Raw genomic sequence first — 23,323 nt, 5'->3', positions numbered from 1 at the left:
GCAACTGGAATTTAATGTGGAAAAGTGTGAGGTAGTGCACTTCGGAAGAAATAACAGGAATGCAGACTATGAGGCTAACGGTAAAATTCTTGGCAGTGTAGATGAACGGAGAGATCTTGGTATCCAGGTACATAAATCCCTGAAAGTTGCCACCCAGGTTGATAGGGTTGTTAAGAAGGCATGTGGTGTGTTGGGGTTTATTGGTAGGGGGATTGAGTTTCGGAGCCAAATTTACTAACCCATCCTTCTTTGCCCACATCCAGATCATTTATGAAAGTGACAAACAGTAGTGGCCCCAAAACAGTTACTTGCGGCACACCACTGGTAACTGAGCTCCAGGATGAACATTTCTCATCAACCACCCATCCTCTGTCTTCTTTTAGCTAGCCAATTTCCGATCACCTTCAATCCCGAAACTCTGTATTTTGTGCAATAGCCTACCGTGTGGAACCTTATCAAATGCATTACTGAAGTCCATATACACTACATCAACCACTTTACCTTCATCCACCTGTTATTACTATACCCATCTATATATTGGGACAATTAAAGTTCCCCATTATAACTACTCTATAACTACTCTAACTAATCACTGGTCATGCGTTACCTCACTGGTAAAGGCTGCACCTGGAGTATTGCTTCCAGTTCTGGTCACTGCATTATAGGAAGGGTGTGGAAGCTTTGAAAGGGAGGAAATTTACGAGGATGTTGCCTGGTATGGAAGGAAGGTCTAACGAGGAAAGGCTGAGGGAATTAAGACTGTTTTTGTTGGAGAGAAGGAAGTTGAAAGGTGACTTAACTGAGATATGTAAGATAATCAGAGGGTTAGATAGAGTGGACAGTGAGAGCCTTTTTTCTCGGATGGTGAAGGATAACACATGGGAACATAGTTTTAAATTGAGGGGTGATAGATTTAGAACAGACATCAGGGATAGTTTCTTTATTCAGAGAGTATTAAGGACATGAACGGCCTGCCTGCAACAATAGTAGACTCGCTGATGTTATGGGCATTTAAATGGGCATTGGACATGCATATGGATAATAACAGAATGGTGTAGGTTAAATGGGCATCAGATTAATTTGACAGGTCAGTGCAATATCAAGGGCCGAAGGGCCTGTACTGCGCTGTAACATTCTATGTTCTATAACAGAGAGAAATTTCCTAGTGTGTGTTCAGGAGAATTTTCTAGTATGTTCCTAGCTTAACATAAAAAAAGGCATTGCCGAAGGAATTTGATCTGATATATAGGAATGAAATGGGCCAAATAGAACATGCCAGTAGCTGAAATATTCAGGAGATAGCTATCATTGAAGTAGGAGACAGAAGGGGCAAGGAACAATTCTAGGTAATTGGAGGAAAGCCAACTTCAATGGTGAGAACAAATCTAGCTCAGAAAGACTTCTACTAAACAACAGGCTGCCTTGAGTGGGGAGTTAAAAAATCACACAACACCAGGTTACAGTCCAACAGGTTTAAGTGCTTCCAAATAAACCTGTTGGACTATAACCTGGTGTGAGATTTTTAACTTTGTACACCCCAGTCCAACACCGGCATCTCCAAATCTTGAGTGGGGAGATATTTTGTGTACAGTCAAGACATGTTCATCATGAAGGAAATATAATAGAATAGCCTTTATTATCATTTGTACTCAATAAGTATTGTGAAAAGTTTATACGTTGCCCATTACAGCTCAAATTTCAATACAAAAGTACCAAGGCACAGCTTCTTTAGTTACAGGATGTTAGACAATAGAGAAGTAAAATGTCTGGCATTACTGAAATAAAATTTCAGTACAATTGGCACCTAGCTTCCAGTCTGCACTGGGCCCTGGCTCCACACTACAACGGCGACACATTGGGAGGCCGCTGCTGGAGGCCAGTAGGTCGCCAACACCACACCATTATCCCCTACAGCAGGAGGCTGCTGCACCAGGCAAACAAATCCTGAACTCACTAAATGCAATAGAGATAGAGAAAATGATGAAGCAGAAAAGGGATGCACATGACATTTGTCAGATGGATAATTCTATTTAGAACCATGTTAGATATCAAAAGTATAGAGGGGAACTTAAACAAGCAAATAAGCAAAGTGAAAACATTAGCAATGGGGTAGTAAGAGGAATAGTATCACTTAGAGACCTAATGGGATTTACAAATGGAGATGGAGTATGACTGCTGTACAAATTTAATAAAGTTCTTTGAGGAGGTAACAAGGAGGGTACATAAACGGTAGCTTGTAGATACTTGAGTTTCCAACAGGCATTTTCAGGATAACGACATGTAACTTGCGGACTGTTGTAGGGTAAAAATATAAAATCACCATAGTCACAGAGGACCATAGGCTGTTACCTCATTAGGGAGGGACAACAATTGGCAATCTAACCTGAGGGTCACCATGCCTCAGGTGAGGGGAGAGATCAAGAAGATAGGATTTTCATGGTAACTTCAGCCAGTGCAGGAACTGAAGGCACACTGTTGATGTCACTCTGCATCATGAACCAGCCATCCAACCGACTGAACTAACCAACCCCAATGCCACGGGTATCACGAGAACAGATTATTATGTAGTGGGGATTTCAGTGTACAAATTGACAGCGTTGTTTCCCTAAATTATAAGGATGATTGCCATTCAAAACATATTTCATAAGCTATGATTGCTTTAGGATATCGTTGGTTGTAAACATGTGAAAGGTGCTATCGAAATGCAAATTCTAGTTTTTCTTGCAATAAAACTATTGACTTTGCAACTGTTTTTATTTTAAAAATTACTTTAACCGATTACAAGAATTCTCCTTTAGGTACAAAAAGAATGATCATCTCATTTACAAGATATGATCGGAATGGGTAGTCAAATACTTGATGTGTCTCCCAAATTCTGCAAAAATATTAAATATACTTACAACTCATATCAATCTAAGTTATTCAAAAAAATAGCATGCATTTTAATCCTCCAGGGGATTAGTCAAAATCAGGAAAATTCCCAAATCACCTCACCTACCTCAGGAAAAACCAGCTCCAGAACTGCGCTCCAAGCAGTCAGCCAATAGTTTGAAGGCAGTCTAAGCTGAGGTGGACCCCACCAGCAACACCATCCAATACCGCCCCCCGTCCGGCCCCAACCCTGTCAGATCCCACCCCCAACCCCACACCCCCATGCATCCCCACCCACCATTCAACCTGAAAACCACCTCCCCCTCCAGGGCATCTGGACTGCACACCAACAGTAAGACTGCTGCTGCCTTTGCTAGGTACGTTTCCAAATAGCACGCGCACACACACACAACATTTGAACAGGGGGAAACCCTGGGAACGGGGGTTCAGAGTACACCCCTGTGTAGAACTCCAGGGAAAGTGTTTGGGGAGAGAGAGAGGGCAGAAGGTCTGCCCAGGACTGTTTTCGGCAGCACTTCAGTGAGCCAAGTTCGTTTTTAAGTATTGTACCTGTAAAGAAAAGACGCAATCAGGGTTGAAACAGCTCTTTGGCATAATGTTTCTATTGGGACCTTGTGATCCCCTTCAGATAATACGGTATTCAGATAATCAAGGTTCTTCTGTATAAGATTGTAAGACACAGAAATTGCTATAAATTCTGTGTCTTACAATCTTATACTTCACAATTACCTGATGAAGGAGCAGCGTTCTGAAAACTCGTGCTTCCAATTAAACCTGTTGGACTGTAACTTTAAAGTTGAGGTGGGCACTTGAAAAGGTGCATCCATTATAATAAATATTGTCATACTCCACAGTGTTCTTGCTTCATCCATTCACCCCCGCAATTTGGCGGGCGGCACGGTGGCACAGTGGTTAGCACTGCTACCTCACAGCGCCAGAGACCTGGGTTCAATTCCCGCCTCAGGCGACTGACTGTGTGGAGTTTGCACATTCTCCCCGTGTCTGCGTGGGTTTCCTCCGGGTGCTCCGGTTTCCTCCCACAGTCCAAAGATGTGCAGGTCAGGTGAATTGGCCATGCTAAATTGCCCGTAGTGTTAGGTAAGGGGTAGATGTATGGGTGGGTTGCGCTTCGGCGGGGCGGTGTGGACTTGTTGGGCCGAAGGGCCTGTTTCCACACTGTAAGTAATCTAATCTAATATCCCAATCACAGGCTGTGCCTTCCACCTCTACATATGACCCTCACATCAAGCGGTGGTACATCAGTCCTCTATCAATGCCATACTGGATATCCTGGTTGTCAGCCAAGAACACATAAGCTTGGTTGAGTACCCAGACATTAATTAGACTGTTGGAACTGCTGAGTTCCTGGGAAAATATTGCTTGATTGGCAGCTCTGGCACTTTGATCCCTTCTATCAATTATGAAACATTCATTTACACAACAAGGGGTTTCAGGTATTTGCAGTTTCTGTTATGGGTAGTTCAAAGGATCTGAATGATCAACACATTTTTGCCTAACTTAAAAAAAACTTTCACGAAAGTAATGAATAAATTACTCCTTTAAAAGTTTATTTTTACATGTTCTATCGTTTACTCCAGGATTTGTTGCATCTGTAGAGTTTATTAGCGATAAAAGCATAGAGTTTATTGGCTTGGCACAGTTGGTGGTGAGGGTACGGGGTCATAACTTAACTCCCAATATGTTCCTTCATGCAGTCTATGGTCTACAACACCTCTAATATACAAAGAGATGTCATAATCCACAAAACATTTGAAAAAATTGCTAGACTCTGTGATAAAGGTGAAGTATTAATACATGCCCATGTCCACAATGGAGCCAGTCAGGTCTGTTTGCAAATCACAATCTGAACCAGCTCAATTCATGAAAAATGGGGTGAAATTGAAAACCTTCAGAATGGAGTGGGGAAACACCAGAATCATGACCTGAAATTTTGAGGGGTTCCAAGATCACTGAAAATCTAGGCTATAAGTCAATGTAGTCAAAAGTATGTCAAATGAAAAAAGCTGCATATTTTAAATAATTTGCTATATGTTTTGCAATATCCTAAGATTTTGCTGGGTTAAGGACAGTTAAGAAAATCGGCTGAAAATTAATGTCCTTAATAGGGATAGACAACCAGAACTGCAGCTTAGTGAATGAAAAAAAGCTAATGCCCATGTCAGTTTATCAGTTTTTACATGGTACAATTCTCAATAGAACAGAAATTCAAATGTTCAGTTAGATTTAGTTTTGTATTTTTAATCACATTCACATATTGCACCTCATTCATCACACAGAAACCAATTTTATTTAAGTATGCCTGAGCAGTTTTATTGCACAATTTACTACAACAAAAACAAAAAAGCAATATTTTTCAAAATCTTTTTCTATACATATTTAAGAAAGGCATATTCTTCACTTTGTAACTTTTTCTTTATAGAAATGCAAGCCCTCAAAATAAAAGACTATTATCAGCAGTTTTGGTATCTTTTGAGTAAAATCCAAAGGATGTATATAATGGTCAATCCGTTATCTATTTAATTCCATCTCAAAATTTATAAATTCCAGTTTTAAAAAAAGAGACTCAACAAAATCTATTTGCTTTTGTTCCAAATACACAATTTTATCCATTGTTCAACTTATTATGGTCACTGACCTCAGTGTGACCACATATCTTTGGAAACTAGAAATTCATAAATAGTGTACGACATGCATTTCAAGGAGAAACATTAAAGGAAGTCCCAAAGAAATACACAATTTCTTGACATTTGAAGCTTCAAATGCATTTATGTAGAACTCAGTCTGCAGAAATGTTCAAAACTCTCCATGTTTTATGCTCTTAAACAGGAAACAGATGAAAAGTAGCACTACGGTGCATGCAAGGCAGCAAACTGACCTAGCTGTGGAGAATCATAATTCTCGGCCCAACATATACAAATTCTCAGACATTTGATTTATTAATAAAAATATTTTCTTTTAAAAAACATCTGGTGTCTGAACCAATTACAAAATATTTATTCTAATATAAGTCGTGCTGCTATATCACGTTTCGTTGACATGAATTAACAATGACACGATTGACAAATTGGGGACACTGTTTCTAAAGCATGTACTGGTTATAACACAATTCTGGCCACATTAGTTTAAATGGTGCTGCTATTACACGATTTTCTTATAACACGGGATTGCACAAGAACGGAACTACCGTGTTATAGCAGAACTGACTCTCTTTTATCAAGTGAAATGAATTATAACTTCTCACAAGTATGTGATGACTACATTAATGTCCAACATAACAGTGAGTTCAGTTTTCTACTGAATTATTGATCTAGCACAAGAATTAAAAGTATTATATAACCATTAAGCATAATGCCATGAAACAACTATCTAGCTGTCCTCCCGAAAACCTTCAATTTAACAAGTTTTGCTTTTAAAAAATAGTGCTTCCATTTACCAGAGAGTGAGCACCAAATTTATATATTCCAATATAGGGACATCCTTAGTGAGAAGTAAGTTTGATCATGGGTGGAAGTAGACCTTTTTTGTTATTGATGGTTCATTTTAAACAATCCATAATGTCAAAATGTCTACATATTTTCTAAAGCAGTCTGCCAGGTCTCCTACACTTTTTCATTGTAATAATGTATTAATGTACTATGACACAGATTTTAAAAATGACAATGTACGTTTCGTGACTTGCATTTATCACTAACCATCTGAGTGACTTAAAATTTCTCTTGAAAAATAGGGGGTTAAATTGTTAAATACTTCCTTGTAACCTACAAAAATAAGCAACCTCAAATAATCCCCAACAAAAAAGAACTGTTACTAAGGCTGTAGAAATAATTTTAAAATATGTAGAAAGCTCAAAGAGGAAAGATCATATATGCGAGTTTATGAATATAGTTTTCAGAGTGATACAGACTGAAAAAGCGTCTTTTCGTTCATCGTGCCAATGTTGGCTCTTTGAAAGGTAGTCAATTATCCCTAGCCCCCACCCTTTCACTTGAACACCAAACATGTTTTCCCTCTAAGTATTTAAATAATTCCTTTCCAAATAGTACAACAGAATCTGCTTCAATCACATTTCAGGCAGAGCATTCAAATCCTAAAAACTCACTGTTCTACAAAAAGATCCTCAATTTTACTCCACGTCATTTGTCAATTATATTAAATCCACATCCTTTCATTATTGAGTTTGCCACTGAAAACAGTTTCTCTTTATTATATTAAAGGCCTTCATAATTTAGAGTACCACATCAAATGTCCATTTAGCTAGGTGTTTTGAAGCTCTGCTTCCCCGTAAATCCTCCTTCCCTGGCACCATTCCCAAAGGCAAATGGCACTGGTTATGTGGACCCGATGGGCTGAATGGCTTATTTCCACACTGTACAGATTCTACCAGATCGCATCAGTAACCGAGGCCCAATTAGGACCTTTGATAAAAGGTTCAGTATAACTTTCCGTTTGTAATCTCTGTCTCTAGTCATAGAGTCAAGGATCCCACATGACATTTTAAGTCTTAATTAGCAAATGTTTGATGCACAAGTGGAGAATTTTAACAAATTGCCAGTGTGTGACTGTGATCACCCAGAATAGAGTCATGGAATACATGAAGTTGCAAATCCTGATCTGCAAAGGTGAAGGAAGGATCACAGCAATGCGGTCTTTATAAGATATAGGGGCACGGTTAGCATGTGAAATGATTAACTAGCTTAAACAGCTGAAGACATTTTAGTTGTTACTCTACACAATCCATGAAATGACAAATTTCTCATCTTGTCCTGCCACCTGCAAGGTTTTGTGTGCATACTCGCCTAGAGCTCTGGTTCTGCGTTTCTTTTAAAAATGGCATCATTTGATTTTAATTTTTCCATGATTTCTCTATCAAAGTGAATTACTGCACACTTCTCCATACTAAGTTTATTTTCCCACATGCCTGACTAGCCTATGGCCTCCGCAAGTCTTTTCCTGCTCATTGTTGATTATATTTGTACATTTCATGTCATTTACAAACTTTGAAATTCCATGCCAAAATCATATAGATCAGTACATCTCAGGAAGCACAGCAGTCCTGGGAGATAAAAATTGTATGCTTCCCTCAACAGAAAATGCTGGAGAATACCCAGCAAGTCTGGCAGTAGCTGCAGAGAGAGGAACATTTAACGTTGTGTTTTAACATGACTCTTCTTCCGGTATCCTTGCTTTTAGTTGATTGTTCATCACTACTATTTTCTGATGTTTGCCAATATTATGAATCATTAGTTACTAACTCACTCAAGCTTTTTGTTTCAAAAGTCTGAAAGACAAAATTAAGTCACTGGGAACAGAGGAGGCACAGAAAGAAAGAAAAGAGCATTAAAAATAATGTTTGCTTGTTGCACTCACACACGTCTAAGGAAAAGGTAGGGAGTAAGTTGCCCAGCTATCCCTTAATTAGAGTTCAGCATTTGGTAATATAAGTAACTGGTGAGATGCCAAGATATTGTGATTGTTAATCAGTGATTACTAGCACAGAACTTTTACACTTGCAACATATTTAATTGTATGTCTGGAACTCAAATAACTAATGTCTTGCTTGGACCAAAATGCATCTTGAGGAAAAAGAGTACAGTAAATGGCAGGACACCGAGGGCCATTTCTATACAGAGAGATCTTAAGAGTGCATGTCCACAGCTCCCTAAAGGTTGTAAAACAAATGGATAAGATGGTAAAGAAGGCATACATTATTCTTGCCTTAATCAGTCGGGGAATTAAGTATAAAAATTAGCAAGGCACATTTTAAATATTGTGTGCAATTCTGGTTGCCACACTATAGGAAGGATACAGAGGCTTACAAGGGGTGCATAAGTGATTAACCAGGAATGTTGCCTGGATCTGAGTGTATTAGCTGTAAAGTGAGGTTTGATTAACTTGGGTTGTTTTTGCTAGAGCGTGGAGGCTGAAGGGTGACCTAATAGGAGCATAAAAAAATTATGAGAGGCATGGATAGGGTAATAGTCAAAGTATTTTGCCTAGAATGGAAAAGTCAAATGGTAGGACGGGATAGGTGAGAGGGAGATGCTTAGAGGAGATAGGAGAGGGAAGTTTTTTTTAATTTGTAGGTGGTAAGTGCCTGGAACATACATTCAGGGTGGTACCAGATACATTAGCAATGTTTGATAGGCACATGCGCAGGTAGAGAATAGAGGGCCACGTGCAGGCACATAGGATTAGTTTAGAATGGCATCATGATTGGCACTGATATGATGGGCTGAACAGCCTGTTCTTGTGCTGAACTGTTCCATGATCAATTTCTCTTTAAATTATCCTTTTCACCATTGCTAACTAACAGATGCCATAGGCCAATACAAAGAAACTGCTTTTAACTGAAAGAATATTTGGACAAAACTATTGGTAACAGTTTCAAAATAATAGTTATAAAAGAGAAGGAGACGTTAAGCGTTACTCTGTCCGTAGTATTCAATTTTATTTTCAAAGAAAAAACAATTTCTAGACTTTCTCATGTTTTTACTGTTTGTTCAATTTCAAGCATTAACTTTCAGATATCCCCACATGGCTGAAATCAGAATTATTCAGTACACTACATACTGTGACAAAAGCATGGTTCAAACTTGCTGCAAACTATAGCATATGAATTTGACATTTAAGGTCAATACATTGATGATTAACAATGGCCTTCAGATAACTCAAACTGTATTTTGAAAATGGTTCCCTAATCTAGTGAGGTAAGAAAGGAAAAATGGAGGCACTTGTATTTCCATAGGGGGCTATTTGACTCAGATTTCGAATGTAATATTACCCAATCCATGAGTCATTTACATCAAACACATGCTTGTATCTCTGAAATATTAAACACAGACAAAAAAAAATTGAAGGCTTTTTCTGAAAGTTCAACATAATGATTAGTCCTTTAAAAAAAACACTGATGGATAGGTTCCTTCTTTTGCTGACGTTTGTCAATGAATTTATAAACAGAACCATTATCTGAGGTAAACGGAAAGGACATTATTTTTTAGTGGGTAGCACAGTGGTTAGCACTGCTGCCTCACTGCGGCAGAGACACGGGTTCAATTCCCGCCTCAGGCGACTCTGTGTGGAGTTTGCACATTTTGTCCGGGTGCTCCGGTTTCTTCCCACAATCCAAAAATGTGCAGGTTAGGTGAATTAGACATGTTAAATTGCCCGTAGTGTTAGGTGAAGGGGTAAATGTGGGGGAATGGGTTATGCTTCGACAGGTCAGAGTGGACTTGTTGGGCTAAAGGGCCTGTTTCCACACTCGTAAGTAATCTAATCTAATCTGATGTAAAAGGCTTCTGGCTGTATAAAGGTTCTTCAGTACTAATCATTCCTGCCTCAGCATTCAAGTTCAAGAACTAAATTTTCTCCATTCAAGCTTTTTTAGAATAACATTCAAATTCTGAAGTTAGGACCATCGACTAATAGCTATATAAATATCACTTCAAAGTCAAGAAAACAGCCAATGCCATCCCCTTGCAAATTATCAGATGGTGAGACACACCCTGTGTAAAATAGATTTGAACTCTTGAGAACTGACTATAATGGCTTAGTTTATATGCAATTTTTCTGGCTGTGTTTTTGAATCATAAGTGTACTTCTCTCACTTCTGATAAAATAATCTATTAATTTTCATCACATGGCCTATTAGGATATGGAGATGGCAAAATTCCCATTCATGTCTCCAATGCTATCTGCCTGGCTTAGCGTTAATCTTCTTAGCTCAGTCAAAATGATATAGGAATAGTAATAGGTTATGCAGCTTGTTGAGTCTGCTCCATCATTTAATACAATCATGGCCGGTCAAACACCCGAATGTCCTATACTGACCCCAATCTCATAACCGTTATGTCATTGGTAATCAAGAAATGATCAATCTTTACTTCCCAAATACACCCAAAACCTGAGCTTCACACACTCTGGGGTAGTCAATTCCAAAGGTTCACAACTTGCTGTGAAAGATTTTTCATCTTATTTTTATGTTGCACCCCCTTATTTTAGACTAACCAATCAGGGAAACATCATACCCCAACTGGTTAGCTCTGCTGCCTTACAGCGCCAGGGACCTGGGTTCGATTCCACCCTCAGGTCCATGTGGAGTTTGCACATTCACCCCCATAGCTGCATGGGTTTCCTCTGGATGCCCTGGCTTCCTTCCACAGTCTCGAAACGTGCAGGCTAGGTGGATTAGCCATCGTAAATCCAGACATTATGTGGATTGAAGGTGGGGGTCTGAGAGTCTGGGCAGGATGCTTTTTAGAGGGTTGGTGAAGACTCAATGAGCTGAAATGCCTCTTTCTGCACTGTAGGGATTCTATGATGCCCTGTCCATTCCATTAAGCATTTTGTTGGTTTCAATGACATTACCTGTTACTCTTTGAAACTTTAGAGGATACAGATCACTTTGCCCAATCACTCTTCATAGATGAGTTCTGCCATCCTTGGAACATGTCTCGTGAACTTTTGTTGCACCACCAAGTGGCAAAGTCCTTCTGAGGTAATGAAACCAAACTGCACACAGAACTCCATTAATGGTCTAGTTAAGCTTACAACTGAAGCAAGACTTCACTACTCCTCCATTCAAATCCTCTTGCAATAAAGATTAATAGTTCACTTCTGAAGAAGTTATATCAGACTAGAAATGCTAAGTCTCTCCACAGATTCTACCAGACCTGCTGAATTTCTCTAATATTTTCTGTATCTTCCGTATTTTACAGTATTAATTCACCACCACTTTTCTTCCATGTAAATCCATCTTGAAGTTCTAATTCTTCTTTCCAATAGGATTTATGCTAATCTTGGTATTTGATAAAGTGTTTGCCAAAACTTGCTTCCACAGGCACATCTCCCTTAGTGACTGTCACTGGTTTCAGCTTAAACTGCATGGGAAAGTAAAAGCAATTCTGAAGAAGAGTCATATTCAACTTTAAACATTTGTTACTCTCACTACAGGTGTTGTCAGATTTTTTTCATTCCTTTAAAATTTTCTGTGTGTGTTTATCATTCCATTATCCTTCCAAATTATTTGCTGCACCTTCATGTTAACCTTCAGGGACTTATTAGCAAGGATCCCCAGGTCCCTTTGCACACTCTTCAATCTCTCACCATTTAAGAAATTCTCTGCACATCTGTTCCTCCCATCAAATTGGATAATATCACATTTTTGTACTGTACATTCCATCTACCACGTTCTTGATTATTCACCAAGTCTGTCAAAATTCTCCAGAAGCCATTTAAATTGCTTTCAGTACTCACAACCCTGCTTAGAATTACATTGTCTGAAAATATGGAAAAATTACATTTTGTTCCCACGTCCAAATCATTTATATTTATCGTGAACAGCTGGGACTTTTCTGATAGGCTCATACTCTAGTGTAGGATTTCAACAGATAATCTAAACTGAGGAATCGCCACTTTGCCAGAGGAACACCCTTTAGGTTGGACATTAATTGACTCAAGCAGGCGGTCTAATTCAATCATTCATTCATTACTGTAGTGCTGTTTCTTAGATGTTGTAGAGTGTGTTTTGCCTACAAAAGAACAGTACTACACTTCATAGACTGTGAGGTGTTCTGTACATAGCCATAGGTTTTGTTTTAATTTGATTTTTAAAAAGTTAAAGCATAAAACACTGTAACATGTTGCATACATAAAGTTTCAGACCACGGGAGATGGTGTTTTGCTTACAGAAGCTGTCTTTTTGCAATGAACCCAAATAAGGAGTGTTTGCAGAAAGTCTGAATTTTAATGCATGCATTCTGGAAGAGTTCCACTGATTTAATGGCAGCTGCTGCTTCAAGGCCAGCAACAATTTTCTCACAGATGAACATTTCCAATTTTCTCCAGTCAGCTCCAAAAAGTTGGTCAATCCCTCATTTAAATTAAAGCAGCCATTAGGCAATTACTTACAGAGAAACAAAGATTCAAAATATCAGATTTTCATGAGGCAAAAATTATTCTCATTTAAGATATTTTCTAAAATAAGAGGACTTTGTTTTGAAAAATGGCAAGTTAATTATTTAGTACAGAAAATAATCCCTTAGTTTTCCTTTTATCTATAACTATTCACTCTTAGGCTATACAAACATCAAAATGTGCAAAAGTCCCTAAAATTAACAAACAAGATACTTTCTTAACTCAACAAAATCTATTGCTTTATCCCATAAATGTATAAAATATATATTTGTATAATACTTACCAATAGTCAAATTTTCCATGTGACTTTATTAACTAGGGTCAGTAGCTCAACTTACTAACTGAAATTTGACACTTCCTGAAATTATGTGCAAAACTTATTTACTGCATTAAGGGAATTCAAGGCACACAACTTTGTTTTGACATTATTCCAATCATAATGGTTACAGACAGCATTGCTTGTAGCCTATATGCTCAATAACATTAGGATGGGCAATAAATGCTGGCCTAGCCAATGACTTCCCCTTCCATGAGTTAACTTTTAAAAATGCAAAGTTAAAATGAGCCTGTAATAATACTACAGTTTTGTTTAAAACTAACCCAATATTGCACTCTAACAGTCTGCTCAAAGGGATGTTTTAATTCAAGTAAGAATTTTTCACTGCCTTAATTTTTTCTGTGAACGATTCCTTTCAAGTTATTATAACAAACTGAATTATGAAGGTCAGAAGATGCTTGCAGTCTAGGCTACTTTTGCTTTAACAAGAAAAAAATCCAGGTGATTGTCCAAGACTTCTTGTGTGGGATGCCTTCATGATTGCAGAGGTTGTAAAGAAAAGCAAGGTACATCACGTTAATAGGTATTATAATCCTGGACTATTCACATCAAGAAATTTTAGAGGAAGAATGAATTATCCTTAAAACTCAATATCACAGAATTAGCAGACATTCATAAAGGCAAGCACTTACCACACCAACAGGTCTGGTACTGATTCCAATAACCTATGCTATACAGTTTCAACTTCAGAGAACAGAAGTAAAATTGCTCTTGATTTTTCACTGGTTGCTTAAAGAGTTATCAACATTCAATCATTCCAAATATCATAATTACAGCATAGTAAAGAACATCTCATTGATAAATGCCAGTGATTATATTCCACTGTTTATCAGCTTAGCAGTTACCAATCTTGATTTTCAGCAGGTTATCAAATCCATCCATTGGCAAGGCAACCTGCTTAAAGTCCTTTACTGGCCAAAATGAAAAAAATTACTTTTGTGGTTTGGCTGCATATTGAGAGTGAAGAGGAATTTCACGTATCATAAATGGAAGCAATGCAATGCAAAATTGAGACATCCACACAAAACTTCCATTATATTTCTGGCAAGGCAAAGCCTATCCAGGAGCTGCATACGAGGAATTCACTGCACAAGTTTCTTTAAAACAGACTTTTAGTGCATTTTTAACATCAGTCAAGTAACAAGTTTGTTGGCTTAGGATAGCCGAAGATAACAAAATCAGGCATATATAATTCGTAAAGCTGTTTTCTCCAAGCTACTGGAATTTTTGAAAACCAGTCATGTTCCCAGCTCTTTACTGTCCGGTTCCGTAAACTTTGCGGAAACTGAACAAGCTTTTCTACATTGAGCAACTTCAGTAGGTAATTAGCATCCTCATCCAAACTTTCAAGTTTTCCAATAAAGTCATAATTTATTTGGCATGGGTGACAAAGCCTGTATACCTGCCGCCAGTGTTCATTAAAAGGCATATTCTTCTCTGTGTGAGGGTCCAACAAATACTGAATAAAGTTGACAAAGCTGGGCTTGATTCCTGCAGAGAAAGCCTCATTGACAGTTGATGGCGGGTCAGAACAATTTGCATACAGTTGGAGCATTGGGATTGCAAAACGATTATAAAAATCCTCATTCTTAATTTCAAACTTGCTGCGGAATGCTGAGATTAATCTGACAAAAGGATCACGAACAAAGAGAAACTTGGTGTACTTTTTCAGCTTGATCTTCATGAGGTGTTTTGAGAATTTGCCATACCGCTTCCAGAACTTGTTGAAGGTGAAATGGCTGGTTGAGTTATGCACTAAATCCCTGGGGATCTCAAGTGGATCACGGTATGCAGTGCCTTGCTTCAAAATACTGCCACTTAATAAAATCATAATCCGCTTCCAATTAGTGCAGGCCACTTTGGGAACATAACAGTAAATAATGCCATGCTGGTCATCCACAATAAGATGGTCCAATTCTTTATTTGGAATATCTTCAAAATTCCTATTTTTCCCTGAGAACATGATACTGGAGTCTGCACACACATCTTTAATATTTTGTTTCCTCTCATTTTGTATCCTTTCTAACTCAGTCTTTGTTTGGGCAGAATTGATTCCCAAGTCAAAGCCTGGGAGTTTCTCAGGGTTAGGTTCAGATACTGCATTGAAAGTTTCTTCCATCTCAGGAGAATCTCCTTCCTGTAGGTATCCTTTTGTGCTTTCAACCAACATAAAGTCAAGATCATCCTGAATAATGTCAGGTTCAGAACTGGGTTTTCTTTCTTCTACTGCCTTTTTGGAATTCAGCTGGTTATGGTTTAAGTTTGTCATTAGAGGGAGATGTGTGACCTGAATTTTCGAAATAGTCGTATGCAAGTGAAAATGGGCTGTCCCAACATCATCCCAATAAAAAATTATCAATAGAATCATGAACACAGAAGCCATGATGCCACAAATCTGGAAGATCCGAGAATTACTCATTTTGAGTAAGTGCATACCTGCCCTGTCTCTTGAGTGTCCACTGTGCTCATCTACAAAGAATCATCTTGAAGCAAGTGGACTCTGTAACAAAACAAAAAGATTTCAAAATAAGTTATTTATAATTGGCTCCATATAAGAATTGGCTCCATATAACAGGGGTGTTTAACCAGACTGTTTTTTCTGGATTAAAATAGTGGAATACGATCACAAAAGAATTTGGCATTTTGATTCCACCTGACACAAATTATAGTAAGATGTATTTAAAATCTGGTGTTTGTCAACCTCAATAATATTTTGTTGGTCTATAAAAGGTAGATAATGTACTTATCAGTAATCCCAATTTATACTCAATCCAGTGTTAATAGAAGTGAATTATTAAATTATAATATTTTATTATACATTAACAATACTGAAAACGCAAAGCAGAAAGCAATGCAGTACAATAGCCAGATTAATCCAAAGGCATGAACTAACAATCCAAAATTAAAGTTCAAATCCCACTGTGGTTGTTTAGGCATTCAAATTCTAAAATATCGAGAAGATAAATGCAAATCTGATACCAGTAAAAGTGACTACAAAGTGGCTGAGTTGCTCGGAAACTTCCAACAGCTTCACTAATGTATTTGAGAGGTCTATGCTTCTTAAAACTGGACCAAAATGAGAAAGAACTGTTTAAAACCAAGGATTTAAAAGGATGGCTACGTGCTTCAAAAGCAAGGAATTTGATACCTTTTGTGAACTCACTGACTGTTTTGTGGACCAGGGACTAATTATCACTGGCAAAGGTCCTCTTGCCTGCCAACATGGTGATTTTTTTTAAAATTGTTTCATGGAATGCAAGTATAACTGGCTAGGCCAGCATTTATTAACCACCTCTAGTTGCTCGAGGTGGTGGTGAAATGACTATTGAATGCTGAAATCCATATGGTATAGATAGATATAATACTTTAGGAAGTGAGTTCCAGATTTTAGTCCAGCAACATTGAATGAATGGCAGTATATTTCCAAGTCAGGAAGATGTGTGGCTTGGAGATGAACCTGCATGTGGTGGTATTCCTATGTACAGGGTATATGTTGCATATGCATTTGTTCTTCAAGATAGAAATGGTCATGGGTTTGGAAGGTGCTGTTTTTGATTACTTCAGCAGTGCATCTTCGAGATTGGTACACACCGCTACTACAAAGTGTCAGTGTTGGAATCAATGGATGTGGTACCTATCAAGCAGACTTCGATATCCTGGATAGCGTCAAGCTTCTTGAGTTGAAAAGTGTGGCACTGGAAAAGCACAGCAGTCAGGCAGCATCCAAGGAGCAGGAAAATCAATGTTTCGGGCGTCAGCCCTTCATCCTTCAAACTTCTTGTGCGTTGATAGAACTGTACTCATTCAGACAAGTGGGGAGTATTTTATCATACTGTAGATTCCTGAAGAAGGGCTCATGCCCGAAACGTCGATTCTCCTGCTCCTTGGATGCTGCCTGACCTGCTGCGCTTTTCCAGCAACACATTTTCAGCTCTGATCTCCAGCATCTGCTGTCCTCACTTTCTCCTTGTAGATGATGGACAGGTTTTAGGGAGTTGGGGGGTGAGTTACTTACTGTAATAGCCCTAGCCTCTGCCCTGCTTTTGTAGCCACTATAATTATGTGATTAGTCCAGTTCAGTTTCTGACCAATGGCAATCTCCTAGGATATTGGAAGTGGAGTCTATTCGTTGACTGTTAAGGAGTAATCTCTTGTTGGAGATGGTTATTGCCTGGCATTTGCATGACGCAAGTGTTATCTGCCACTTTTCAGCACAAGCCTGGATATTGTCCAGGTCTTGCTGCATGTGGGTATGGACTGCTTTAGTATCTGAACAGTCATGAATGGTGCTTGGCATTTTGCGATCATCAGTGAACAAACCTACTTCTGACCTTATGCTGGATAGAAGTTTATTGGTGAAACAACTGTAGATAGTTAAGCCTAGAATACTCTCCTGAGGAATTCCTGCAGATATATCCTGGAAATGAGATGACTGACCTTCAACAACCACGACCATCTTCCTTTGTCTGTGTGGAGTTTGCACATTCTCCCCGTGTCTGCGTGGGTTTCTTCCTGGTGTTCCGGTTTCCTCCCACAGTCCAAAGATGTGCAGGTCAGGTAAATTGGCCATGCTAAATTGCCCATAGTGTTAGGTAAGGGGTAAATGTAGGGATATGGGTGGGTTGCGCTTCGGAGGGTCGGTGTGGACTTGTTGGGCCGAAGGGCCTGTTTCCACACTGTAAGTAATCTAATCTAATCTAATCTAATCTTTGTATCAAATTTGACTCCAACTAGTGGAGGTTGTCAGTCAGCTGAACTATGAGCAAGATACAAATAGGCTAGTCAGAAATGAAGAGAAACCAACAAGTAGGCAGCAATCAAAAGATGCTTGACAGTTCCCTGAAGTAAGTACACTAAGTCTGAAGAATACCAGTTAATCTATTGGTGATTTCTACAAATCAAATTTCGTACTTTTCTTGGGGTGAATTTTTAAATATTAATGTTGAATTAATAGGAACAAATCCTTGAGACAATGTCCATCTGGTTGAAAATTTGAATAATTTAAACTTTGCAATTTTTCCAACAATAAAGGAGAAAAGTAGTAGAAAACCTGGCTTGTGTCCAGCTAAGGAAGTCACTACTTTTAAATGCAGTGATCTTTGTATTTTTCCTCAATATGGCACAGTAATTTAACAAAACTTGGGGAAATAAATAGTGATATCTGGAAAAACAGTTCATTTTAGAGAAGAGGTGGTATTGAAGGTCTTAAAACACAAAGCTAGATAAATTCCCAAGACATGATCAGGTGTTTCCTTGAACTTTGTAGGAAGTTAGAGAAGAGATTAATAGCCAAAGGTGAGGTGTAGGAAGACTGGAGGTTGGCTAATGTGGTGCCATTATTTTAGAAAAGATGCAAGGAAAAGCCAGGAAACTATAGACCGGGGAGCTTTACATTAGTGATGGGTAAGTTGTTGGAAGGGATAAGATTTACATGCATTTGGAAAGGCAAGAACTAATTAGGGATAGTCAGGATGGCTTCGTGCATGTGTCACACAAATTTGATTGCACTTTTGAAGAAGTGACAAAGATGACTGAGGAAAGCAGGGCAGTACACATTTTTGATATGGATTTCAGTGAAGCCTTCAACAAGGTTCCACATTGTAGACCGGTTAGTAAGGTGGGATCACATGCGATCCAAAGGAGCTAACCAATCAGATACAAAATTGGCTCGAAGGTGGGAGATAGAGGGCCATAGTGGAGGGTTATTTTTCAGACTGGAGGCGTGTGGACAGTGGTGTGCCACAAGGATCAATGCTAGGTCCATTGCTTTTCATCATTTATATAAAATGATTTCGATATGAACATAGGAGGTATGGTTAGTAAGTTTGCAAATTATACCAAAGTAGTTGGTGTAGTGGACAATGAAGAACATTATGTCAAGTTCCCATATGGGATCTTGATCAGATGGGTCATTAGACCGAGGAGTGACAGATAGAGTTTAATTTAGATAAATATGAGGCAATGCATTTTGGTAAGGCAAATCAAGGTAGGATTTATACAGTTACTGGAAGGGCCCTGGACAGTGTTGCTAAACAAAGAGACCGAGGGGTGCAAGTGCTTAGCTCCTTGAAAGTGGATTCACAGGTAGACAGAGTGGTGAAGAAGGTGCTTGGCATGTTTGCCTTTATTCACCAGAATATTGACTACAGGAGTTGGGATGTCATGTCACAATTTTATAGGACATTGGTGAGGCCACTATTCGAATACTGCATTCAGTTCCAGTCGGTTCTTCTATAGGAAGGATGTTGTTAAACTCGAGAGGATGCAGAACAGATTTACAAGGATGTTGCCAGGATTAGAGGGTTTGAGTTAATGGGAAAGACTGAATAGGCTAGGCTTTTTTTCCTGGAGTGTTAAGAGATTGGAGGGTGACATTATAGAGGTTTACAAAATCATGACAGGCATGGATAGGGTCTTTTTCCTAGGGTGGAGGAATCCAAAACTAGAGGACAAAGGTTTGAGGTGAGAGAGGAAAGATTTAAAAAAGAACCTGAGGGATAATGTTTTCATGCAGAGTGTGGTGCATGTACAAAATGAGCTGCCAGAAGAAGTTGTAGAGAAGCGTATAATGACAACATTTGAAAGTCATCTGGATGGGTATATGAATAGGAAGGGTTTAGACGGGTATGAGCCAAATTCTGTCAAATGGGGTTAGGTCAATTTGGAATGTCTGGCTGGTGTAGATGAGTTGGACCAAACGGTCTATTTTCATGCTATTTGACTCTAAATTAGACTTACTTAAGTAAGTAGTGTGCTTAGTTACAACTTAAAAAAAACAGATCTTTTGTACTTTTGATTGAGTGTTACATTTTCGGATTACTTTTCTATAAGTTATTCAATGTGCTCTTTCATCATTTGTGAAAGAGAGATCCCAGAAAAATTGAGCCAACTGCAGGCTTCATCACTTTGAGGCTCTCCAATATATTGTTTCATCAACTGTTATCCAGCATAATCACCTACACTCATTTTTGTCATACTCCATAGATACCTGGAAAAGGATTTTAGAAGAGGAAGGTCACTTTAGGGTTGAAATTATGAATTAAGAGTATACCGTATGACCCCTTGAGCTTTCTCGCATTCAATAAAATTTAATCGGATTATGGCCTCAATTCCACTTCTATGTCTGCTCTATGAGGTGATGGCAATGTGGTATGGACTAGTATTCCAGAATCCCAGGTTAATGTATTGAAGACATGGGTTCAAATCCCATCAAGGCAGATTGACTTGAAGTCAATAAGCATCTGTATTAAAAAGCTAGCCTACAGCCAAATAAAGGCAACCATTGTCGAATGTCATAAAAACCCACCTGGTTCACTTACGTTCTTTAGAGAAGGAAATCTGCCTTCCTTACGTGGGCTGGTCCACGTGACTCAAGACCTATAGCAATGTGCCTGACTCTTAGCAGCGTTTAGGGATGGGGGATAAATGCTGACCCAGCCAACAATGCCCTCATCTCATGAATGAAAAATAAAAAAACTTCTTTGTAGATGAAAAATTGCTCTAACTCAATCATATTCAATACCCTCGGCAAAAGTGAGGTCTGCAGATGCTGGAAATCAGAGGCTAGATTACAGTGGTGCTAGAAAAGCACAGCAGGTCAGGCAGCATTCGAGGAGCAGGAAAATTGGCATTTCGGGCAAAAGCCCTTCATATTCAATACCCTGTTGGGTAAACAATGCAACTGATTAAACATTCCCTTGAGAGGAAAAATTCCTCCTCATCTCCAACCCTTATTCTGAAACTGTGCCCCTTGTTATAGACAACCCTGCCAGGAGAAATATTCCCTCAGCATCGACCTTGCCAAGCTCCCTCAGATTCCTTTATGCTAAAGTCACTCCTCATTCTAAAAACTCCGATTTAGTATAAACTCAATTTGCTCAACTATTACTGAAAGGCCATCCTTCATCCTGAGGATTTAACCCTGTGAACCTTCTCTATAACGGGTTCCAGTGCAAATATCTCCTTCCTTTAAACAGGAGATCAAAATTGTATACAATATTCCACATGTGGTTTCACCAATACCCTGTACAGTTGTAGCAGACTGGTTTACTTCAACACTCCATCACCCTTGAAATAAAGACCAACATCCCAATTCCTAATTACCTCCTGTACTTTATGCTAACGTTTTGTAATTAACGAATTTGAACATGCAGATCTCTATGTCCTACAGTATTCTGCAGACTCTTTCCATTTGGTGAGTCAGTGGTGACTCAATTTATAGCACTTTTGCCTGAGTAAGGTTACAGTACAGATTCACGTCCAACCTCAGGACTCAGGCACAGAGGTGTAGACTTACATTCTTGTGCAGCATCAAGGGAATGCTGAACTGTTGTTCACAGTCATAGAGTCATACAGCATACAAACAGACTCCTTGGTCCAACCAGTCCATGCCAAACATAATCTCAAACTAAACAAAACTAGTCCCACCTGCCTGCCCCTGGTCTACATCCCTCCAAATCTTTCCCATTCATGTACTTATTCAAACGTCTTTTAAACATTGCAACAGTACCGACATCCATATTTCACACTTGAACCACCCTCTGTGTTAAAAATAACTGCCCCTCATCTTTTTAAAATCTCTCCTTCCATCTTAAAAATGCGCCTCCTAATCTTGAAATCCCCCATTCTAGGGAAATGACAACTACCATTAGATTAGATTCCCTACAGTGTAGAAACAGGCCCTTCCGCCCAACAGGTCCACACCAATCCTCCAAAGAGTAATCCACCCAGACCCATTTCCCTCTGACTAATGCAACTAACACTATGGGCAATTTAGCATGGCCAATTCACCTGACGTGCATATCTTTGGATTGTGGGAAGAAACCCATGCAGACACAGGGAGAATGTGCAAACTCCACACAAACAATCACCCTAGGCTGGAATTGAACCTGGGTCCCCAATGTTGTGAGGTAGCAGTGCCCTTATTAATCCTATCCATACCCCTTGTTATTTTATAAACTTCTATAACTTCCTAGTCTCTAGTGAAACATGTCCCAGTTCATCCAGCCTTTCTTTATAACTCAAATCTTCCATACCCAAAAACATGTCTTCTGAACCTTCTCCAGCTTAATAATATACTTTCCATAACTGGCAACCAGAACTGGACACAGTATTCCAGAAATGGCCTCACCAATATCACGCACAACCTCAACATGACTGCCCAACTCAAAGGCAATGAAGGCAAATTCCTTTTTAAGCAGCTTGGTTATATATGACTTCGTCTTTCAGATGAGACTTAACGAGTGTGCTATTGCAAATAAGTGTGGGGAATTGTCTATGGTGTCCCAGCCAATATTTATCCTTCAAAAAAAAAGATTACCCAGCTATTATCTCACCATGTTTGTGTGAGCTGCAAAGCACGGAGGTATCTGGTGGTCATATATAGCATACATAAATGCAAGACTTACTTTTTTTAAATCTAAGTAACATTCTGATTTTCATTCCCCCTACCACGCCTAATACTTCCTAATAACCACACGTTTTCCCGATAATACTCAATCTGACAAAATATCACTGGACTTTAAACATTAATGCAGCTCTTCTCTCAGTTGATTTTTCCAGGCCTACCATGTTTTCCACCACTCCATTTTTGTTTCAAACTTTCACACAACCCACTTCATTTATCTAAATTATATTGTACACACACTGCATTTTCCTCACAACTTGCATTCCTACACATTGTAGTAATATCAGTAAATTTGGACAAATACATTTGGTTCATTCACCCAGGTCATTAATAAAGATTCCAATGAGTTGACACCCCATCCATGATTCCTATGATACTCAACTGGTTAGTTTGCTAATCTCTTTCATTGATAATATAATCATCCTTGTTACTAATAGCTCTTGTGCTGTAGCCTTTTATGTCTTTTAGCATTGTACTGTATCAGCTGGTTCTCCTTTATCCATCCTACTTTTTCCATCTTCAAAGGTAGTTAATACATTTTTGGAACACTGTTTTCAGTGTGCAATAGTGTACCACAGGGATCAGTGCTGGGTCACTTATTGTTTATGATATTCTGGATGTAGGTGTGTTCACTGAGCTGGAAGGTTCATTTCCAGACGTTTCGTCACCATACTAGGTAACATCTTCAGTGGGCCTCCGAGTGAAGCACTGCTGATACTCGATGTGTTTGTTGATAGAGTTCCAGTTGGAATGCC

At 38.8% G+C, this 23,323-nt stretch overlaps 1 protein-coding gene across 3 annotated transcripts in view; it reads right to left on the bottom strand.

Moving 5' to 3' along the window:
* Positions 1 to 5,216: 5,216 nt before the first annotated feature.
* The window catches only part of LOC140464436 (carbohydrate sulfotransferase 12-like), a 39,669-nt gene continuing 21,562 nt past the window's right edge, over positions 5,217 to 23,323 (bottom strand). For all 3 annotated transcript variants that reach the window (XM_072559487.1, XM_072559485.1, XM_072559488.1), the window contains one exon: positions 5,217 to 15,662. In XM_072559487.1, coding sequence (XP_072415588.1) covers positions 14,292 to 15,596 — 1,305 coding nt within the window. In that variant the 5' untranslated portion in view covers positions 15,597 to 15,662 and the 3' untranslated portion in view covers positions 5,217 to 14,291. The remainder of the gene's footprint in view (positions 15,663 to 23,323) is intronic.

This window comes from Chiloscyllium punctatum, chromosome 40 (assembly GCF_047496795.1).
Source record: "Chiloscyllium punctatum isolate Juve2018m chromosome 40, sChiPun1.3, whole genome shotgun sequence".
In the NCBI taxonomy this organism is placed as follows: domain Eukaryota; kingdom Metazoa; phylum Chordata; class Chondrichthyes; order Orectolobiformes; family Hemiscylliidae; genus Chiloscyllium; species Chiloscyllium punctatum.
Note: the sequence above shows the minus strand (reverse complement) of the source record. Positions and strands in the feature narration are given on the sequence as shown.